This window comes from Meriones unguiculatus, chromosome 20 (assembly GCF_030254825.1).
Source record: "Meriones unguiculatus strain TT.TT164.6M chromosome 20, Bangor_MerUng_6.1, whole genome shotgun sequence".
Classification (NCBI taxonomy): Eukaryota; Metazoa; Chordata; class Mammalia; order Rodentia; family Muridae; genus Meriones; species Meriones unguiculatus.
The window spans coordinates 70,885,311-70,904,469 of NC_083367.1; the positions used below are offsets into that span (position 1 = coordinate 70,885,311).

The 19,159-nt window shown below is 43.9% G+C and overlaps 1 protein-coding gene and 1 long non-coding RNA gene across 2 annotated transcripts in view; one reads left to right on the forward strand and one right to left on the reverse strand.

Annotated features, from left to right (window-relative positions):
- Positions 1–4,870: 4,870 nt before the first annotated feature.
- The window catches only part of LOC132649539 (uncharacterized), a 65,111-nt gene continuing 50,822 nt past the window's right edge, over positions 4,871–19,159 (forward strand). The window contains exons 1-2 of the long non-coding RNA XR_009588036.1: positions 4,871–5,230; positions 9,972–10,055. This is a non-coding gene — a long non-coding RNA (uncharacterized LOC132649539). The remainder of the gene's footprint in view (positions 5,231–9,971; positions 10,056–19,159) is intronic.
- Ust (uronyl 2-sulfotransferase) overlaps positions 17,971–19,159 on the reverse strand; it is a 336,745-nt gene continuing 335,556 nt past the window's right edge. Inside the window, exon 8 of the mRNA XM_060373474.1 lies at positions 17,971–18,139. Within this exon, the coding sequence (XP_060229457.1) occupies positions 17,994–18,139 (146 nt within the window). The 3' untranslated portion in view covers positions 17,971–17,993. The remainder of the gene's footprint in view (positions 18,140–19,159) is intronic.

Here is a 19,159-nt window from a genome sequence, read left to right on the forward strand (position 1 = left end):
AAAATAGAAATAAATATTTTTTACAAAGATTTTTGTTAAGACAGTGGTTCTCAATCTTCCTAATGCTGCAGTTTAATAAAATTCATCCCCCAACCATATAATAATTTTTGTTACTACTTTGTAACTGTAATTTTCTACTCTTCTGAATGGTTTTGTTTTCCACCCTAGGGAAAGGCTCATTTGACCCCCTTGGGAGTCACAGCCCACAGGTTGAGAGCCACTGTGTTAAAGGGTGATGACCTTTGTGTCCCCATAACTTGAAAAGCTTCGAGTGAGATGTGCCAAGCTTGTGTGTGATGATTTGCTAGGGAAGGCTCTGTGGTTAGAGCTCTTGTCACCACGGCAGCATGAAGACTGGAGTCTCAGAACTCACACAGAGGCCAGGTGTGCCCGGTGACTCACCAGTCATTCCAGTGTTGGGAAGGCAGGGACACTGGGTTTCCTAAGCACACTGACTAACCGGAGGAGCTGCACCATCCGGCTTCGAGTTTAATTGAGAGCGCATGCTCCGTGAATAAGAGTGCTGGGGAAGACTCCAGATATCAGGCTTGCCTACACACACACAGAAACACATACATGCACACCATACACACACACAAACACACACACACCAAACACAACACACACACAAACACACCAAACACACAACACACACAAACACACCATACACACAACACACACAAACACAAACATACACACAACACACAGTACATACATACACCACACACACATACACAAACACACATAAACACATATAGCATACACGCACACACGCACACACACACACACACGGAAACAAAACAAAACAAAACAGGAAAGGCCTTAGCAATTTGACAGTCTTTCCAAAAGTTTATGTCTCAAGATAGAGGTGGATGTTGGTCATTAAAATGATTTCATCAGTGCTCCAGGGGCAAGCATAGAAGAGTTGTGAATTTGAGGCCATCGCTACATATAGAGGCAGATGATGTTTTCTGTGATCAAATGAAGTTTAGAATACGGACTTGGATGGTTAACCAGGTGTTTGATGTTGTGTTGTTGGGAGTTTTTCAACAGTGTGTTGTAAATGCCAAATAACCAGTTATCTGGAGAAAAACTCTGCTTTGCAGGATCTGCTGATTTCTGCGGTGTGAACACTGCCACTGTGGATGGCTTCTAGCCGGCAGCATGGCGCTGACGGTCACCAGAGGGGCAGATCCCAGCAGCACACCGTGACCCAGCACATGCGCACGGGGACGGTGAGGACACTAGATGGAACTTCAAGAGCAGACACGAGTTAGCTGCCTGCTACTGTAACAAAATGCCTGACACTGTCAACCTAGCCACAGGAAAAGTGTATTTTTGAATCACAGTTTTTTGGAGCTTTTAGTTTGTGGTTGAGGGGTTTCATTGCTTTTGGAGTTTGTCAGGGAGAAAGTTTGTTCACCTCATGGCTAAGAATAACAGAAAGAGGAGGAGGGAGAGGAAGAGGAAAGTAGGCCCTACTGTCCTCTTTGAGGCCGTGTCTTCAGTGACTGCAAACCTCTCTCTAGGCTCTACTTCTTAAGGGTTCTCTGTCACCCCACTGGCACTGTGCGAGACTCCAGGCCTTCACCACACAGGCCAGGAACGTCTAACCTTTTGACAATGTCAGCCTCAAAGTTTACACTTGAGAACCAAGAAACCAAGTCACCCAAAGCTACCGTGTAAATCCCCATGGTGTTTTAAGTCAGTTTGTGTTTTTTTGTTAGGCTACATTCACAGCTGTCCTCAGTGGTGTGCACAGGCCTTTGGGGGACACCTCGGATCTGAACTACTGCAGCACACAAGAGCGAAATTTAGTAATTAGCTATTTTCGATAAGTCTCACATTTGTTTCTAACGGAAGTCAATGTAAGTTTATGTAATTTAATACTTAATAATGAGTGTGTATAGCAGTGAGTTCACAAAATTCTTCAAAATTTTAACAACTGACTTTTGCAGGCCAGAACAAGTCTTTCCAGAGCACCAACTGCTTACGATCCCCCACAGAGCTGAGAGGGTAGGAGCACATTGAGTGGTGCTCTACAAAATTACTTGAGCCAGGACCTTTCTTCAGGTAGTATTTTATGGGATCTGTGCTCTGCAGAGAATACTTTAGAAATTGCTGATCTGCCTAACTTGGCCCTTTCTTCTCTCTCATTTTTCTTTGTTTTCAAAGCTCCTGTGTTTTCTTTGACTGTTCACTGGGAGCTCAGCATACCACACTTCCACTAACTTCAACTCCATAAAGATTTATTGGGCTCCTGTTATGTACAAAATGTTACACTAGTACTACAGAGAATTCTCGATGACTAAGACTCACCTCCACCCTTGAGGGACAGATGCATATAGAACCATGATGGAGAGCAGCATATGGCTAGGACACAGGAGAAACAGAAGTATTAACTTTCCAAGTTCAAAAGAAATAAAAAAAAAAAATCACATCAGGTTGCAAAGAGTTAGGATGGAGAATCAGGACCTACTCAGCTATGAAGGGGCCTGGAGGCTGGCTGAGCCTCCTGCACTAGCCTGGAAGAAGAAAGAAGAGCGGTCAATGTGTGTGCCTAGCCACCAAGGGCGTCTCCACTCCGGGGTCTCTTGCTTCATCCAGCAGACACGCTGGGAGGCTCCAAAAAGCTTATCTTTTCAAAAGTTTTCACAATTTTATCAATAAGCAGACAGAGCACTTGTTCAGATATGAGTTGGTTATTGGCATTTGCTTTTCTCTGAGTCCTCTGCTCATGGCACTTGTTGGCTCATCTGTGGATTTTGTTTGTATGTTTACTGGTTTGGAGGGGAGGGATTTGGAGTAGTCTATCTTACATACTGCAGCTAGCTGAAGCTCTTTCTCCTAGACTAGCATCTCTCTTTTAATTTGTCTTTGTTGCCTTCCAGAGGCAATGCAGAGTTAATTGCTGAGGCTTTCTCTACTCCTAAACTCCTGGTATGGCCTTGGTCAAGTTAGTTCTCCAATCTGCATCTGGTTCCTTATCTACATATCAGGATTCAATAACTTCTTCATTTTAGTGGTGTTAGGAATGAACGTACACTAAAAACTTCTCTTTTCCTGGATGAAAATATGTATTGTTTTCACTACTTAATACTATTTCAATCTATTAGAAACATGTATTAGTTTCATAATTAAAATGTTCTACTTATGCAATATAGGTATAATACACATACACACAAATCATAAAGATACCCCAAAGCCGAGTACCAAAAGTTTTAGAATCTCTGAAATAACGCAATACTTTGTTTTCTAAATAATATTGTATTTTAATAAAATAAAATGCATTTTCTGTATTCCTATCCTATGTCATCTGAGTACTTAAATTCACTGCAGCCTTCTTAATTAATTTTATCTAAGATAGAAAGAAATTAAAATTCCCCAGATCCACCACGAAAACATGGCTCACAGGATCAGCTAAGCAGGGCTCATAGGGGCTCACAAAGAGTGCAGTGACGATCGTGGAGCCTGCAAAGGTCTGACCTAGGTGCTCTGCATATATAACATCTCGGTGGGTTGGCGTTCTTGTGGGACTCCTCACAGTGTGAGCAGAGGCTGGCTCTTACGCTTTAGCCTGCTTTGGGACCCTTTTCTCCTGCTGAGTGGCCTCATCCATTCTTGATGTGAGAATTACGTAGTCTTATCGTGGCTTGTTACACTATGTTTGGTTGATATCCCTGAGAGGCCTGCTCTGCTCTGAAGGAAAATGGAGGAGGAGGGAACCCAGTGGAGAGGTGAGGTGGGGGAGGGGCTGGAGGAGTGGAGGGAGGGGAGAAAAGAATAAAAACAATAGAAAGAAAAAGAAAGACAGAAAGAGGATAAAATAAAATGAAATAAATATTCCAGATAAATTCCCATAGTGGGTTAGGGTGTCTGCAAATAGAGCCTTGAGCCCAGCCTGACCAGGGTCATCTTTGGGGGTGGGGCGTTCGCTTAAGAGATGCAGTAGTGAGTTCCATGTCTCAGTCATGACTCTGTTTTTTATTCTGTCCCAAGAATAAAACAAAACAAAACAACAAAAAACCCTCAGAGGTCACGAAGAAGTCCATGTTCGCTCTGTGGCCATTCCACTTGTTTTTACTTTTCTGGGCTGTCTTAACCAATTTCATGCTGCTATAACAAAATACTTGACATTGTGTAATTTATAAAAGACAGAAATTCACTTCTCATAGCTCTGGGGACTGGGAAATACAAGACCAAACTGTTTGTCAGGATGTGTGTCTGGTGAGGCTTGCTCTGCTTCCAAGATGATTGCCGCGTCCTCTGAGGAGAGGGGTGCTGTGGCTCCGTGTTGAAGGGAGCAAGCCTTGTTTACATGCTTACTTGCCGTTCTTCCCTGTGAGCGGAGGCTCACAACACAATGGCCCTCCAAAGGGCCATTATTATTTATTTATTTATCTATTTATTTATTTATTTATTTATCTATTTATTTATTTATTTTTGTAGCAGAGACAAACATTAAAACTGTAGAACGTGGCTGGGGAAGTCCAGTGGCATGCATAAAGCCCTGGTATCAAGCCTTTGCACTGTATAAACCAGGCATGATGACACTTGCAGAGCTTTCAAAAGCTTGAGGTCTTGAATAGTAAGTTTGAGTCGTATCATAACACCCTTTCTTAACAAAACAAAACAAAACAAAATGCTTCAAAATAACACAAACACACACACCACCACCGCCACCACCACCAAACAAAAACACAAAAGCAACCACAGAATGAGCCACTCATTCTGCAGCCACTGGTTGGTCACCTACATGACTTGGTAATTGATGAAAATTGATAATTTTACTGGCCTCCTATTAGAATTGCATAATATTCCATGAAATCATAATTTTGCATTGCATTCTTGAAACAGGCTGCAAAACCGCAGGATGAAAGCAACTAGAAGCGTGGGTTTGGAAGAGGCAGACCCGTTGAGGCCATCTTCCTGAGGTCTGGAAGCAAGGAAGGACTTGGCAGCAGAATTTGAAAGCTCAAGAGAGCTTCGGAACAGCAGCTCCACAGCCCCATTTCCAGATTTGACTTATGTTATGTTCGAATGAAATGTCTTGCTTCCTGAGTGCTGCTTTGCCCTCCCTTCACCACAGTAGCCACTCTTCTTCCAAAGCCATCAAGGAGAATTTGCTTGGTGGTCAAATAGGCATGAAGGTCTGGCGTTGCACAGCATTTTTCAGCAAGATGGTTGTGTGCAGAAAGCCCTCAGACAACTACCGGAAGGAAGAAACTGAGTGAGTGCGCCAGGGTCAGCACAACTTGTCCGCTTCACATCCGGTTCTCGGCTGCTGCTTAGGATTTCCTTGTTTTGTATTTATACATGCATGTGTGCCTGTGTGAGCTTCTGTGCAGAAGGTACACGCATGCAGGAGCTCACAGAGCAGAAGAAGGTGTTGGCTATGGAACTGGAGTTTCAGGCGGTTGTAAGTTGCTGATGTGGGTTCTAGAAATCAAACTTTGTTCCTTTGGAAGAGGAGCCAGTGCTCTTAACTAGCGAGCCATCTCTTCAGCCCCAAGCTCTGTCTTTCGAGAATAGATTATTATGTGTTAACTCCTCTGTGCTTCCAAAGGGCTTTCTCCATGTTCTTACTAATGTGCGTATCACATCCTGTTTACATTTTTCTATTCATCTCTGCCAATAAACTAGACTTTCTTTCAGGGCTGAGATAAGATTTTTCATCTTCATACTTTCAAGGCCAAACATAATGACTGTGTACAGTAAGCATTACATGTTGGCTGAGGAATAAATGCATAAGCCAGTGCCTGAAGTCTGCTCATGATCTGATCATACAGTTCCATGACCTACTGAAGGCTGAGCTTTGTTGGTAGAGTGCTTGCTCAGGACACGTGAAACCCTGTGTTTCATCCCCAGTACACAAATACTAGACATGAAGACACAGATCTATAATCCCAGGGTTTATGAAGTAAAGACAGGAGGATCAGAAGTTCAAAATCATTTGTAGATTTTTTCCCATTGAACTACTGTTGTCTCATGCACAAAATTTATTCCCCAGACAAGGACACTGCTAAGTTTATATGACTTTCAGCATGTAGATTTGGAGGTGGAGGTGGAGAAATGAGCTTCCAGAATTGATTGTAGGCTGGGACTTGGGGTGTGCATCCTTTCTGTAGTCCAGGAAGACCCCATGCTTTAGGTACCTTGGAAGAATTGCCTGCCACTGAAGGAGTCTGGCCAGAATGTACGTCTTCATGTGTGGCACAGCCCTGGCCAGTGTTTTCGTATCAGTGTTTTCAGAAGCCACAGGGACTGTCAGTGCCCTGCCTGAGCTATTTGACCTCTTTTCCGGAAGTATGGACCCTGTGTGAGATGCTTGCTGCTGCCGCTCCTGCTGTTAGCAAACATACATCGACTGTCACTGCTCTAAGCTTCAGTTCTTATTTTGTAATGAGCACTGGGAGAGGAGCAGGCAACTGCGTGCTCCAGTGTAAATAGAGCCTAAGGGGTTTTCTGGCCACTTGAATTTTGCTAAACGCCAATGTACTCCCTTGCTATCCATTCACCCACTCCATTTCCTTTGAGACAAGGTTCCCCTTCATCATAAGCTGGCTCGATGCTGGCTGTGTAGCTTAGGCAGCCTCTCATTTCACCCTTCTAGGCTGGGATAAAGACACACAGCACTAGCCATGACTCAAAGCAGTGGCTCTCCACCTGTGGGTCACGGCACCTCTTACCCTTTCAGTGGGGCTGGATGTTAGATATCCTACACATCAAATAATTTCAATATGACTCATAACAGTAGCAAAATTACAGTAACGGAGTAGCAACAAAAATAATTTTATGGCTGGGGTCATCACCACGTGAGGAACTGTATTAAGGGTCGCAGCATTAAGAAGGCTGAGAGCCACAGCCTTAAGCCATTCTGATTGCGACTATGCTAACCAACATCCTTCCAATGTAGCCTTTTAGGTTACTTCATGACGCTTGGTCTCTTGGGACTGGTTTTTGCAGCGGGAGCTTTGTAAGCATGGTGGCCCCATTTGATGCTTGTTGAAACCCGAATGCTAGGGTTGTTTCTAAGCTGTGAGATTGTGCTGATGAAATGCCTCACCCAGAGAGCTCGGGCTGAAGCACCGACTCCTTATTCCCGTGATCATGCCTTGATCCCAATCCCTTTTGGAATTCCCTTATTGGAATTCCTGTCTTAGCCTAAGACATGTGGTTTTTGAAGGATTTATTGGTGGCAAACATTAGTTTTCTGAGAGGATCTGCTATTTAGAAAATGCAGAAGGCATCTGGAGCCCAGCCTTGTAAATAAGTTGAGAAATCTTTTTAATCTCATTCATATGTGATCAGAATTGAAGAGATTGATTTTCTGATGTACTTCACAACTGTATGTGAGAGCAATTCCAAGCCAGGACTCCACAGACCCTCAATAATATGTCTCTAGCAATAGAATAAGCATGGGATCTAGAAGGGCATTGCCTTAAACAGAACATTTTGTGTTGTTTTGTTTAGTTGGTGATGTAGCTCATTTGGTAGAGGGCCTACCTAACACTCACAGGAGCCTAGGTTCCAACCCCAGTACCTGGTAAAATGGGCCTGGGTGCCCACACTTGGTAATTGTAACACTTGGGAGGTAGGGACAGTAGGATCAGGAGTTCAAAGCCATCATTATCTACAAAGGGTATTCAAGGGCAGCCAGGGATACGTGAGATCCTGTCTCAAAACAAATTAAAAAGTTTTGTTTCTAAAACCCACAATTCCAAGTGCTCTTAATGGAAACTCCCTCGGCAGTGCCTGTGGGACATCTGGAGCCCAGTGTGGCTGAGTTTGTCACTTTGGACACCTGGACCATTGGACCTCATAAATATGTGAGTCTGAGTTCATCACCATGATCTTTGGTCCTTCGGGACAGGGCAATGTCAGTGCCTTGACTTTTCACTAATTATATTTTTAGTGGACTGAAGTCCTGAGCCTCAGCCTTCCTTACTAACTTGCTACACACTAAGATGAGAATAGCTTGAAGCTGAGAAAAAAAATGCTGATATGCTTAAAAGAAAGAACCCAATAAGCCAGACAAACAAACCTCAGGGAATTTTAACCAAGAAATGATGGCCAAATAAGTGTTGCAGCCAGCCAAAATACCAAATATTTTATTTGAAATGGAACTATATTTTTAGTCTCTGCTTGCTTGCTGACATACTATAATAATAAATTTAACTATTCGTTTAAAAAGGAGAAAAGATAGATCTTTTTCACAAGTTCTTCTGAGCATCAAAGGAGGTAGGAACGGGCATCAAACAAGTGACCATCATGTGTGCTGAGTCAGGTCCATGTGTAGGAATAAGGAGTATCTACTGTTAAAGCCGGGGAGATGGCTCAGGGGGCAAAGGCGTGTTGCCAAGCCCGGATCCCCAGGGCCTCCATAATGTGCCTTCTGCCTTTCCAATGTGCTTGACGGCACTACTCCAAACACAGATGCATGCATACACATATAAACACACAGGTAGGAAAATCATCTCCAGTCAGATGACAGACAGTTCCAGGGAAACTACTGGCTTCTGTGAGGCCCTTCCTAGAACAACAAAATGGGAACTGAAAAATAAATAAGTGTTAGTTTGGGTCATGTTTTGTCATTGTTCGGCCATCTTCTCTCTCTCCTCTCCTCTGTGATCATCTCACTGGACCTAAGGCTGTGAGGTGGGGGAGCGGAAACTTAACCAGAGAATATCAAGAGGGTTATTATAATATGTATTTTGAATATATTTTTTAATTAAAACATATAGCAATCTTTGACTACATGGAGAAATTAACTGTTAAGAAGAAAACAAAAATTACCCATATCATCACTATTCAGAAATAAGCACTGCTAAAAGTTTGATGTATTTTCTTCCCTTGTAATTTAACTGCATTATAGGCAAATACTCTAAGATACTATTGGAATGTGCATGTCATTTCCTATACTGGCTTTTCCCTTTCTCATGTTATGTTCGGGCTTGTTGAAAGGTCATTTTTTAGAGGTTGCTTGATCACTGATCATATGTATGGAACATAAAGTTATCATTGGGATTTCTACTGTTGAATGTGTAATCTTTTCCTAGTTATGCCTGACTATAGTGAAAGTATTTCTAGGTAATATTTTATGCCCTGTTTTTTTTTTTTATAATTTAATTTTGTGCATCCTCACAAGTGGAATTCTTAGGTCAAACTCCATCAACTGAATTACACCCCAGCTCAGAGCTCTCTTTTCTTTTCTCTCCTCCTAGCAGTTCTAATTCTTTCTCACCCTCTTCTCTACCCCCACGCCTTCCTGTGCTCTCCTCGCCTTCTCTTTCCTCCTCTCTTCTCCTCCTGTGCTGATAATTTTATGTCAACTCAATACAAGCTAAAGTCATCTGAAAGGAAGGAATATCAGTTAAGAAAGGGCCCCCAAAAGATCCGGCTGTAGGCAAGCCTATAAGACATTTTTTTCTTAATTAGAGATTGATAAGGGAGGGCTCAGCCAATCATAAGTGGTGCCTCCCCGAGCTATAGGAAAGCAGGCTGAACAAGCCGTAATGAGCAAGCCAGTAAGTGGCAAACCACTGTGGCCTCTGCATCGGCTTCTGCCTCCAGGTTCCTGCCATGCTTGAGTTTCTACCCTGACTTCCTGCGAGGGTGAACTGAGATGTACAAACATAAACTGAATAGATCCTTTCCTCCCCGACTTGCTTCTTGTCATGGAGTTTCATCACCCACCCCACCCCCCTTCTCTTTCCTCCTCTTTTTCCTGTCTCATGATGTAGTCCTGGCTACCCTGGAACTCACTAAGCTATAAAACAAACTGGCTTCAGTCCTTTTCCTTCAGCTTCCTGAGCAACTGGCATTGCAGGTGTGATAATGCCTGTACTACCATGCCCAGCCATATGATTTAAAGCAACAGATTGTTGGTTTTAAAAAATAAATGATGTTCCTGTTAATGTTTGGAAAAATACTGCATTAATAATCTCTTCCATGCCTTTTTTTTTTTCCAGAAATAAATACCATCCATTGGAAGCTTTGGATTATTTGCTTCTGTCTGTTGGGAATCGACGTATAAAATGAATTGGGATGCACAGGTACGCTTTTACCTGCCAGAGGGGAGTGGGCAGAATTTGTTAAGAGGTTCAAAAGTACTGACTGAACACATTTTGGGACACCCTCATTCTCCTAGGTACCTTCGAAGGCCTTGCTTCAGAGCAAGGCTGTGTGACAGTTGTGACAGAGAGCTCAAAGACATAAAATTCCACCTGAACTCCTCTATCTAGAGTTTCCTCTCATGGACAGATCACATTGGTCAGACTAAATGCTGACAAATACTCAGATAGAAACCCCAAAAATACACCTCGAGGACTGGGCGTGTGGCTCAGTGGTAGAGTGTTAACCCAGCATGTACAGCCCTGGGCTCAGTCCTCAGCACTGGAAAAGAAAAGAGTTGACTTGGGAGGTAAAGAAGTACATATTGGATGGAAGTGTTTTCAGCTGGATGGCTGGACTGCAGCAGCTTTCCTGGGACTGAGGGGTGAGCTGACAGCCTGCTACGGAGAAGGAAAGAAAGCCAGAGGTAAAGGTAGGAATTGAAGGAGGGATGAAAGACTATTGGTATGACCTGGGAAAGGTAAAGAGGGAAGAGGAGTGACCAAGCATTTAGCGGCCACTGAATTTGGATTTCCAATGTGTGAATTTCAAGCTTTGTGAGAGGCTCTCTTCAGTAAGCTCCCTTTCATGCACACGTATTGTATGAGTTTCTCTCTCTCATGAGCAAACTATCCTGCAGGAACAACAGAATGAGTAGTAACTGGTCTCCACACCATGTTGAATCTCTTTAGTTTTTATGGCTGGGAGCTGGTCAATATATCTTTTCTTTTACAGTTTTCAAAAACAATTATTACAATTACGATGACTATTATTGACGGTGGCAGCTGTGTACACAGGGCATAGCCGCAAGCCAGACGACAACTGAGTGAAGTTGCTTCTCTCCTCCTGCCTCTTCACGGGTCCCGGGGATTAAGGCCGGGTCACCAGGCTTGCCCAGCAAGAGCGCCTTTACCCACTGAATCATCTCAGCAGCGCTCAGTACAATTAAAAAAACAAGAGGGAATTAAAAGAAAAGCCTGTGACTGTTGAATGCGCCTCATTTGGGAAGGCTCTGGAGTGTTTCCCTCCTATGGACGGGTCACATCGTCAGACCACATGCCGACTTATGCATTTGTTCCCACCAACTGAGTCAGCTGAGATTTTAAAACACCCAAAACAAAAAACCCAGATATCTCCTATTGTTTTGGAAGATTCTCAAAAAGGAGCTGATTGGTCTTTTTGGCTTATATAACAAAAGTAACCAAGAAAACCTGGCTTCCCTGTATTTCAAACAGTAATATTAACTGTTCCCACCCCCCTGGTGGTAAAGGGTGGTGAAAAACTGCACTGGCTTGGAGTGCTTTCAAGTTGGGTATGAGAGAAAAATACTTATTACATAACCGAGGGTGAAATGATTACTCAGTTACTCTTCTTTCCCGAGGAGGCCACCATGTGTACAGAGCATGTGTGTGGTAAGGAAGAGAAAGGGAAGATTCTGAAGGACACCAGCCCCGTGCGTTGGCACTAAGATCCTGCCTGTGTGGGACTACGGAAGGAAACTGTGTGTCACTGTGTTTTACTTTTACAGTAGTCCTCTCTTGACAGTGCTTTCAGTGGGTTTTGTTTTAGCTAACCAGTATTCCAGAACTAATTCTTAAGTGTTCATGTTTTTCTTTTGTGGGAAGGGGTCTTGTGTAGCCCGAGCTGACCCCTGCTTTGTACGGTGCTGGCTGAGGATTGAACCCAGTGCTTTGCGTATGCACGCTGCCAATGGGGCTCCATCCCCAGACAATTCTTAAGCTTGAAAGAGCAAAGCCGGAACGGTTAGAAAATCCTGTTCCTTCCTGTCTAGAACATGACATGTCATTTTGTCCATCATATCCACACTGTATATATGACTCACCATTTTTTTTTCACTCAGTAATTGTCTTCGTGAGCAAATGAGGGTGATGATATGTAGGGCTTGGCTCTCTCCAGTTTCAAGAATTCCTGGAGGTCTTGGCACGGATCCTGTGCAGACGGGGAGGTAACTACATTTTTAGTGACGTCATCAACAATGATAGGATGGCGTGATTTATTGGAGAAAAGACCTAAGGGGCAGTTGGTGTTGTAGGTGGGAGCTGTTCCTCCTACTTCTTCACATTCTTCCGAAATGGAAACTTCTGAGTTGCATGACTGGCCAGCGTTATCTGGCACCAACTCAAAGGGAGTGGTGCCCATCTCACACATCACTTGCTAGTCATCGGATGGACGGTGGCTTGCAGAGACGAGGAAAGCCTTGGCAAGGAGCGTCCTTTAAATGGGGGCTTCTCCAAGGAAGCCCAATAGATCTGAAAGCTGAAGAATTAATGAATGTCTCTGGCCTCGAGGAGGACACAGCCCGAGTATCGAAGTATTTACTGTAGCCATTGCTTGCACTTCCTGAATCTAACATGGGGAGTTCATTCCAACTGAGAAGGGCTTTCTGGAATTCTGTTTGGGCTCAATTCTTTGATAAAGTCACAAAAAGCAGGTGATTGGAAAACTATAGCTCCACGCCGCCCCCCTACCCCTCACAGCTGGCTCTGAGGCGTCAACTTACATTGTCTTTCTTGCTGCTGTTTGTAAGTTACTGCCTCCACAGCTCAAAACTGTCCTGGTATCGGTGACTTCTCTGGAGAGGTGACCAGACTTGAGTCTTGAGGAGTCTTAGCCCATCACTCCGAGGTTCTCTTCAGGCTGTGGCTGCTGTGTTCATTTACCATCTAAATAGCTGGGCAGGGAAGCATAAAGAAATGCACTGCTATGGCATCTGTATACTGTAATTATTCCTTCATCGTAAATTGTAACATTTGGGTGTTTTGGGTCAGTTTATCCATAGGAGTAAACTTACCATCCAAGATGATGGCCTTTTCCCTGTCTGCTGTTCTCAGGGCATGAGGTTGATATAATTGAGTGCCAGCCATGATTTGAAATTTAATAAGTTTCTTTCTGAGATGCCCAGTAGAAACATGATTGTTCTGGAAACCAGGACCCCCAAACCCCAGAGCCTAGAGTTTTAGGGATAGGATCCTCTGGTTTATGAAGCAGGAGTTCCAGCATCATGTCTGTTTCTACCTCCAGTTCTCGCGTCCTGGAGCTATGGCTGCACTGGCGCTCAGCGCAGTGCATGAGCTCCAGGCTTGAGAGGTATATTGCAGTGGTAGAATGGCGTCCCGTCCTTGCAGAAGGTCTTGGCTGTACCCTTTAACTGCTGCTTTGACAACGTCATCAGGCTGGAAAGTTCTGGATGACATATAGGACCAGTGAGTCCCACAGCCTTACACCTACTGTTGCATCTCTTTAGCTGTACAGAAAAACCCTCGTCTAATTGAAATCTCACAACAATCAGATGGCCCTGCAGGAGCTTACAGACTGGTCTGGGTGAGACTTGGCAGAAAACTTATGCTTGAATGAAGAATCTTCTTTCAGTCAGGATGAGGTTCTCCTTCCTTGGTAGAGATAGTTAGATGTAGTCAACTTGTCAGCAAATGGATATCATGGACAGACGGTGCCAAACTTGGAACTCAGTGTTGGCCTTGCTCTAACGGTCTGCCTGTGGCAATAATCGGCAGTTTTACTTGTGGGAGGCCATATTACTTGGAGTGGACCTTCCATGGATGGTCATGAGTACTGGGGAGGATGGCGACAGGGCTGGCTGTTGTCAGACCTCTGACTGAAATGTTATCTCTTTGTTGTTCAGTCAGCCGTCAGTTGTAGATGTTCTGGAGTATCATAGCAACAGGTCTCCTACCTTCTGAGTACACTCCCACGTGCCTCTTCCTGAGAACTCCTTGTCTCTGACTTTCCACACCTTCTCTCTGTGATTTGAATAATAACGCCCCCCATAGGCTCGTATATACTTGGTACCCAGTTGGTAGAACTGTTTGGGAAAGATTAGGAGGTGTGTCATGGGGGCAGAAGGCTTTGAGGTTTCAAAAGCCCATGCCATTTCCAGTTAGCTCTCTCTCGCTCTCTCTCCCTTTCTCCCTATCTCTCCCTCTCCCTCTCTCCTCTCCCTCTCTACCCTCATCCTCTCTCTCCCTCTCCCTCTTCCCATCTCCCTCTACCTTTTCCACCCTCTCTCTCTCTCCCCCTCTCCCTTCCCCCCTTCCCCTCTTCCCCTCTTCCTCTCTCTGCCTCATGTTTCTGGATCAAATATAATCTCCCACCCACTGCTCCAGTGCCGTGTCCACCTGCCTGCTGCCATGCCTCCGACCATAATGGTAATGGGATTTCCCCTCTGGAACTGTGAACCACAAAATCAAATGTTTTCTTTTATAGTTTGCCTAGGGCATGGTGTTTTTTCCACAGCAATAAAAATAAAGACGCTCATGTCTTCCCTTTCCCTCAGCTATCACACTGTTTAGACACTGTATGGGGTTGGGGTATAGGCACTGGCAGAGACATCAGCTTGCTTTCTTTGGAATGTAGTTTTTCTTTCTGTTCATCCCAAATAATCAATGGAAGTGTTCTGCCAACCTCCAAGCGTTCCTTTTCAATGATCTACTTTGGGACCCAGGAAATGACCACTAAGTCTAAGGCCCAGCAATGTACTATGAGCTGCATCTGTGTCAGGATGTCCTCTGACCTGGCTTCCAGGCCTCTGTGCTAGTAAGGGCCCAACATAATATTCTGAGCACTGGTAATAAATGTTAACCCCAGAGCCTGTGTAAACAGATCCTAAGATGTCTAAATAAGTTGGGTACAATGGTATATTCCTGTAGTAGCAGGTATTTGGGGGGCTGAAATGAGAATTGCTTAAAATGTTCGAGTATTTACTTTTCCCACCATGTAGCCACCTATAAAAGCCCTGGGGAAATTCAGCGCAATGTCCTGCCATAGTGACATAGGACCCTTCTCCCCCAAGACTCTGTCTTGTCTCCAGTCAATGGGTCCATTCTGGACTGGCTCAGGCCTAGGAACTGGATATAGGATCATGTATTTTTGAGTATCTGCCCATTGTTCCCCAATCATCCAGCCACAATAGACTTTGTGGTCCAGCTCAAGCAATGTTCTTATAAACTACTCATCTGTGCTGGAGGCCATAATCCTTGTCCCTTGTAGGACCTCTATGCCAGGCAGGTTCCATGGCTCATTACCACAGTCTCTTCCCACTAGGCCCCCTGTTTGTTTATGCCAAGAGTTGCAGCTACTCCATTCCACCAGCCTCTTTCTCTCCATTTCACTAAACAGACTGACTGCCATGTGTGTGAACATTTTCACTCTCTTACTTCTGTGAGCCTCTGACTTCCTCACCTTTGCCATGACAGCTCCAGCTTTTCTCCCATTCCTGTCGTACCACTCATATTTCCAAATGGCCAGAAGCATCCCGGAAGTGTATTAGCACCGTCTTCCATGACCTTTACGAAGGCATTGAACTCTGAAAACCAAGAAGTGCTTCCATGTCAACAGACCTTCCTCCCTGTCCAAGTTCATGGTCCTCCCTTGACTCACCACTTGAGGATCCAGTCAGGCATACTCTCCCAACTCCTGCCAGCATGGGTAGGCCAGATTCTGTTCCCATAGCGCAGAGACCCTTTCTTGGCCTAAAAGGCTCAGAACTCCCCACTGAGATGGAAGACATGATCCTAGCTACTGGTGTGATGCTCAGTAGGACATAAGGAACTCTTTTTATAAGTTAGAGGATTTCATAGTCCTTGAACAAGGAATGAGCAATGTTGGACTTAACAAAAGGCCTTCAATGAATAGGCAATTCTGCATTCCCTAGGGTCCAAACGGCCTTTTCTTAAGGTATTGAGTGCACTAAGGCATACGTCCAAATTCTGAGTCTCAGAGGATCACAAATGCTCCCATGTTTTCCTAAATAGAACAGTTTTCTCAAATTTACATACCCTTTCCCCCCTTCTAATCTCTAGTTTCCCTTTTTCAGTTAGAAATAGACCTAGGGTCTTTTCCTGTATCTACAACATAAATTTATGTCAGCTTGTACCATATAAAAAATCACCACTATTCTAATGTTTTGAGCCTATAAGACAGCAATATTGGTCAATTTAATAAAACCTTTTCCTCCAGCAAAATTCCCATTTTAGTCAGTAGCTCATCTGTCCAGTTGCCTAGACCAAAATCTATGGAGTAATTTTTTTTCTCTTATTTTTTCCCCTTCTTTCCCATAACCATTTGTCAACATAGATCCATCCGATCTATTTTCAGAAACATGTGGAGTCTTTTGCATTTCGTGTCACCTTCATGGTGACTGCTCTGTGCCATCCTTTGCCTGTGTTACCATCATATCTTCCTAGCTTGTTTCTTCTGCTACTCTGATCTACTTTAACCAAAGATACTACAAAATATTAATCTGGTCATAGCTCCCCCTTGATCAAAATCTCTTGGTGGCCTCTGTGATGGCAACAGAAATGGACCAAGAACACGCTCCCATGTCACTTAGCATGAAAACCAAGGTCTTTGCATCAAGCCTTGCATGAATTGGCCTTTCTGACCTTCTAGTTTATTCTTCTTTGATTCATTCTTCTAGTTTACTCTTCTGCCCATAACTCTCTCTTCTCCTATCCACAGTCTCCTTGGTGTTCACTGGACACAGTGGGAGGGGTTGGGGATTATCTCAGGGATAGAGTGCTCACCTAGCCAGAGCAAGGCCCTAGGTTGGGTCCCTAGACCTGAGAAAGGAAGGAAAGAAAAAAAGAAAGAAAGAAACCTCTAAGAATTCTGCTTCCGAGCTTGCAGTTGACCTCAAAATCCATGCGGTGTCCCTTCCCTCATTAAGTTTTGCCCTTCCCTCCCAACTCTGAGTACCAACTCAGCTTCTTTTCTTCTTTCTTCTTTTTAAAATTGTTTTATTTATTACAATTTATTCACTTTGTATCCCAGCTGTAGCCCCCTCCCTTATCCCCTCCTAATCGCTCCCTCATCTCCTCCCATGCCCCTTTCCCTTCCACCTGACCCTAGCCTATCAGGTCTCATCAGGACTGGCTGCATTGTCTTCCTCTGTGGACTGGTAAGGCTCCTTCCTCAGGTGGAGGTCATCAAAGAACCAGCCACTGAGTTCATGTCAGAGCCAGTCCCTGTTCCCCTTACTAGGGAACCCACTTGGACCCTGAGCTGCCATGGGCTACATCTGTGCAGGGGGTCTAGGTTATTTCCATGCATGGTCCTTGTTTGGGTAGGCTCCTGTCTTATTCCTTGTCTTCACCTCAGTTTCTTACTGCTCTTCTTTCCAATCTCACCACAGTGTTTTGCCATGTCTAACACTGTATTTCCTCACTGATTTCTCTCTCCCCTGTCTAGGATGTAGACTCAAGGAAAGCAGAGAATTGTTGACAGCTTTGCTTTCTCCTGAAGAAACTGAAATAAAATGTGATGGCAAGGAGTACAAAGAGGGTAGTTTATTAATGACAGAATCATGGTAAACATATTCATTATATAGCCAAGGATAGCTATGAATGTGGCCCAACATAAAATCATAAATTTACTTAAGATGGTATAAGATTTGGCGGTAGGAAGAGGGATGGGTAACTTGATTGTGCAGTTGAGTGTGAATGTTGTAGATGACAATGTGGTATTATAGTGTCAAAAGGTTGGACAGATGTATCAATGTTGCCTTTAAGGGGACTTAGCAGGCATCACGCTGCTTCTGCATTCCTAGAAAGACTTGTTGATTAAATGCATGACTTCTCAATGGCTTTATTGTCAGTGTAGACCCTGAGCTGGCCATTTCCCAAAGGGCTTGTCACTGCATTTGATCTGTTCCCATTATGAACAGCCTCAGGCATTCCTAGGAAAACAAACACTCTAAAGGTTAATTATTAAGTCCTAATGAAACTATTTCTCAAAAGTCAAAATCAAGTTGAATAATTTAAGCAACTAGTAAACAACTTCATTGTTTTGGTAATCTCAGGGCTATAAAGTTTATAGTAGCAGAAAAATTAATGGGAGGAAATATGCTACCAGTGGCGCTGCAGCTCAGGTCCCTCTCTGCTGGGCACTGGTGGGACGGATGCTGTGATCCGGCACATGGAACACGGGAGCAGAAGATCAGGACTTGAAGGCTGTCTTTGGTGATGTATCAAGTTCAGAGCCAGTCTGAAATCTGTTTAAAAAAAATAGAATGAGTGAACAAGTAAAGTAAGAAATTTTCTTCCCAACATGTGGGCATGCTGTTTTGGGAAGGCATGTTGAAATACTTGAAGAAGGTAATTTTTAAAAAGGAAAGTTTTATCTTTCTCCCATGTACAGTCCATCCTCCTGACGGTCCCTTATTTACTGTCTTGGCAATGGATGGGACTTTGTCATTTAACTCTGACTTCTCTTTAATTCCCTCACCTCCATCACAAGTAGTCAGCAAGGAGTGTGAATTCCAGCCCTTGTTTTTAAACTATTTTTTTTCCTCAAAACTTGCCACAGGCCGCATCTTGGCCAGAGACCTCAAGAGCTAAGAGAAGTTAAAAGAACCATTTCTCAAATTCTGAATCCTAGAGCAGTGATTTTCAACCTGGGGGTAGCAAGCCCTCTAAGGGCCAAACACCCCTTTCACGGGGGTTGTTTATTAGACACCCTACACGTCAGGTGTTTGCATCACCATTCCTAATGGTGACAAATTACAGTTATAAAGTAGCAACAAAGATCATTTTGATAATTTAATTTAATTGTATTAAATAAACTTAATGCAGTTCCTCAGCATGAGGAGTCCGGCTTCTTTAGCCCCTGTCACAGCTGGCTCCCTAGCGAGCCAGTGCCATAGCTGCATGTGGGAATTTGTTTGTGGACCCTGTGGGATATTTGTGGCCCTACACACGAAATCTTCAGATTCAACTTAGAGACCTTATGCAACTGGCAGGTTGCAACAATGAGCTCCTGCACTCAGGCTATTGCTGTTACAGGTGACAACAACTGTTCCCAGCTGCCAAATCTAGTTAGGTAGACAGTAGCAATGGCATTTCACCCATCTTAGGCTGAGGCTAAAGCATGGAAGTGCTTTTTATTTACAAGCCCCAGTTGTCAGAAACAGTTGGGAACTCTCTCCTTCATAGCTTCAAGATGTTTGCAAGCTCTTTTTATTTTCAATACTTCATAGTCAAAGAATAATTTTTTTCTTTATTATCTCCCAGCC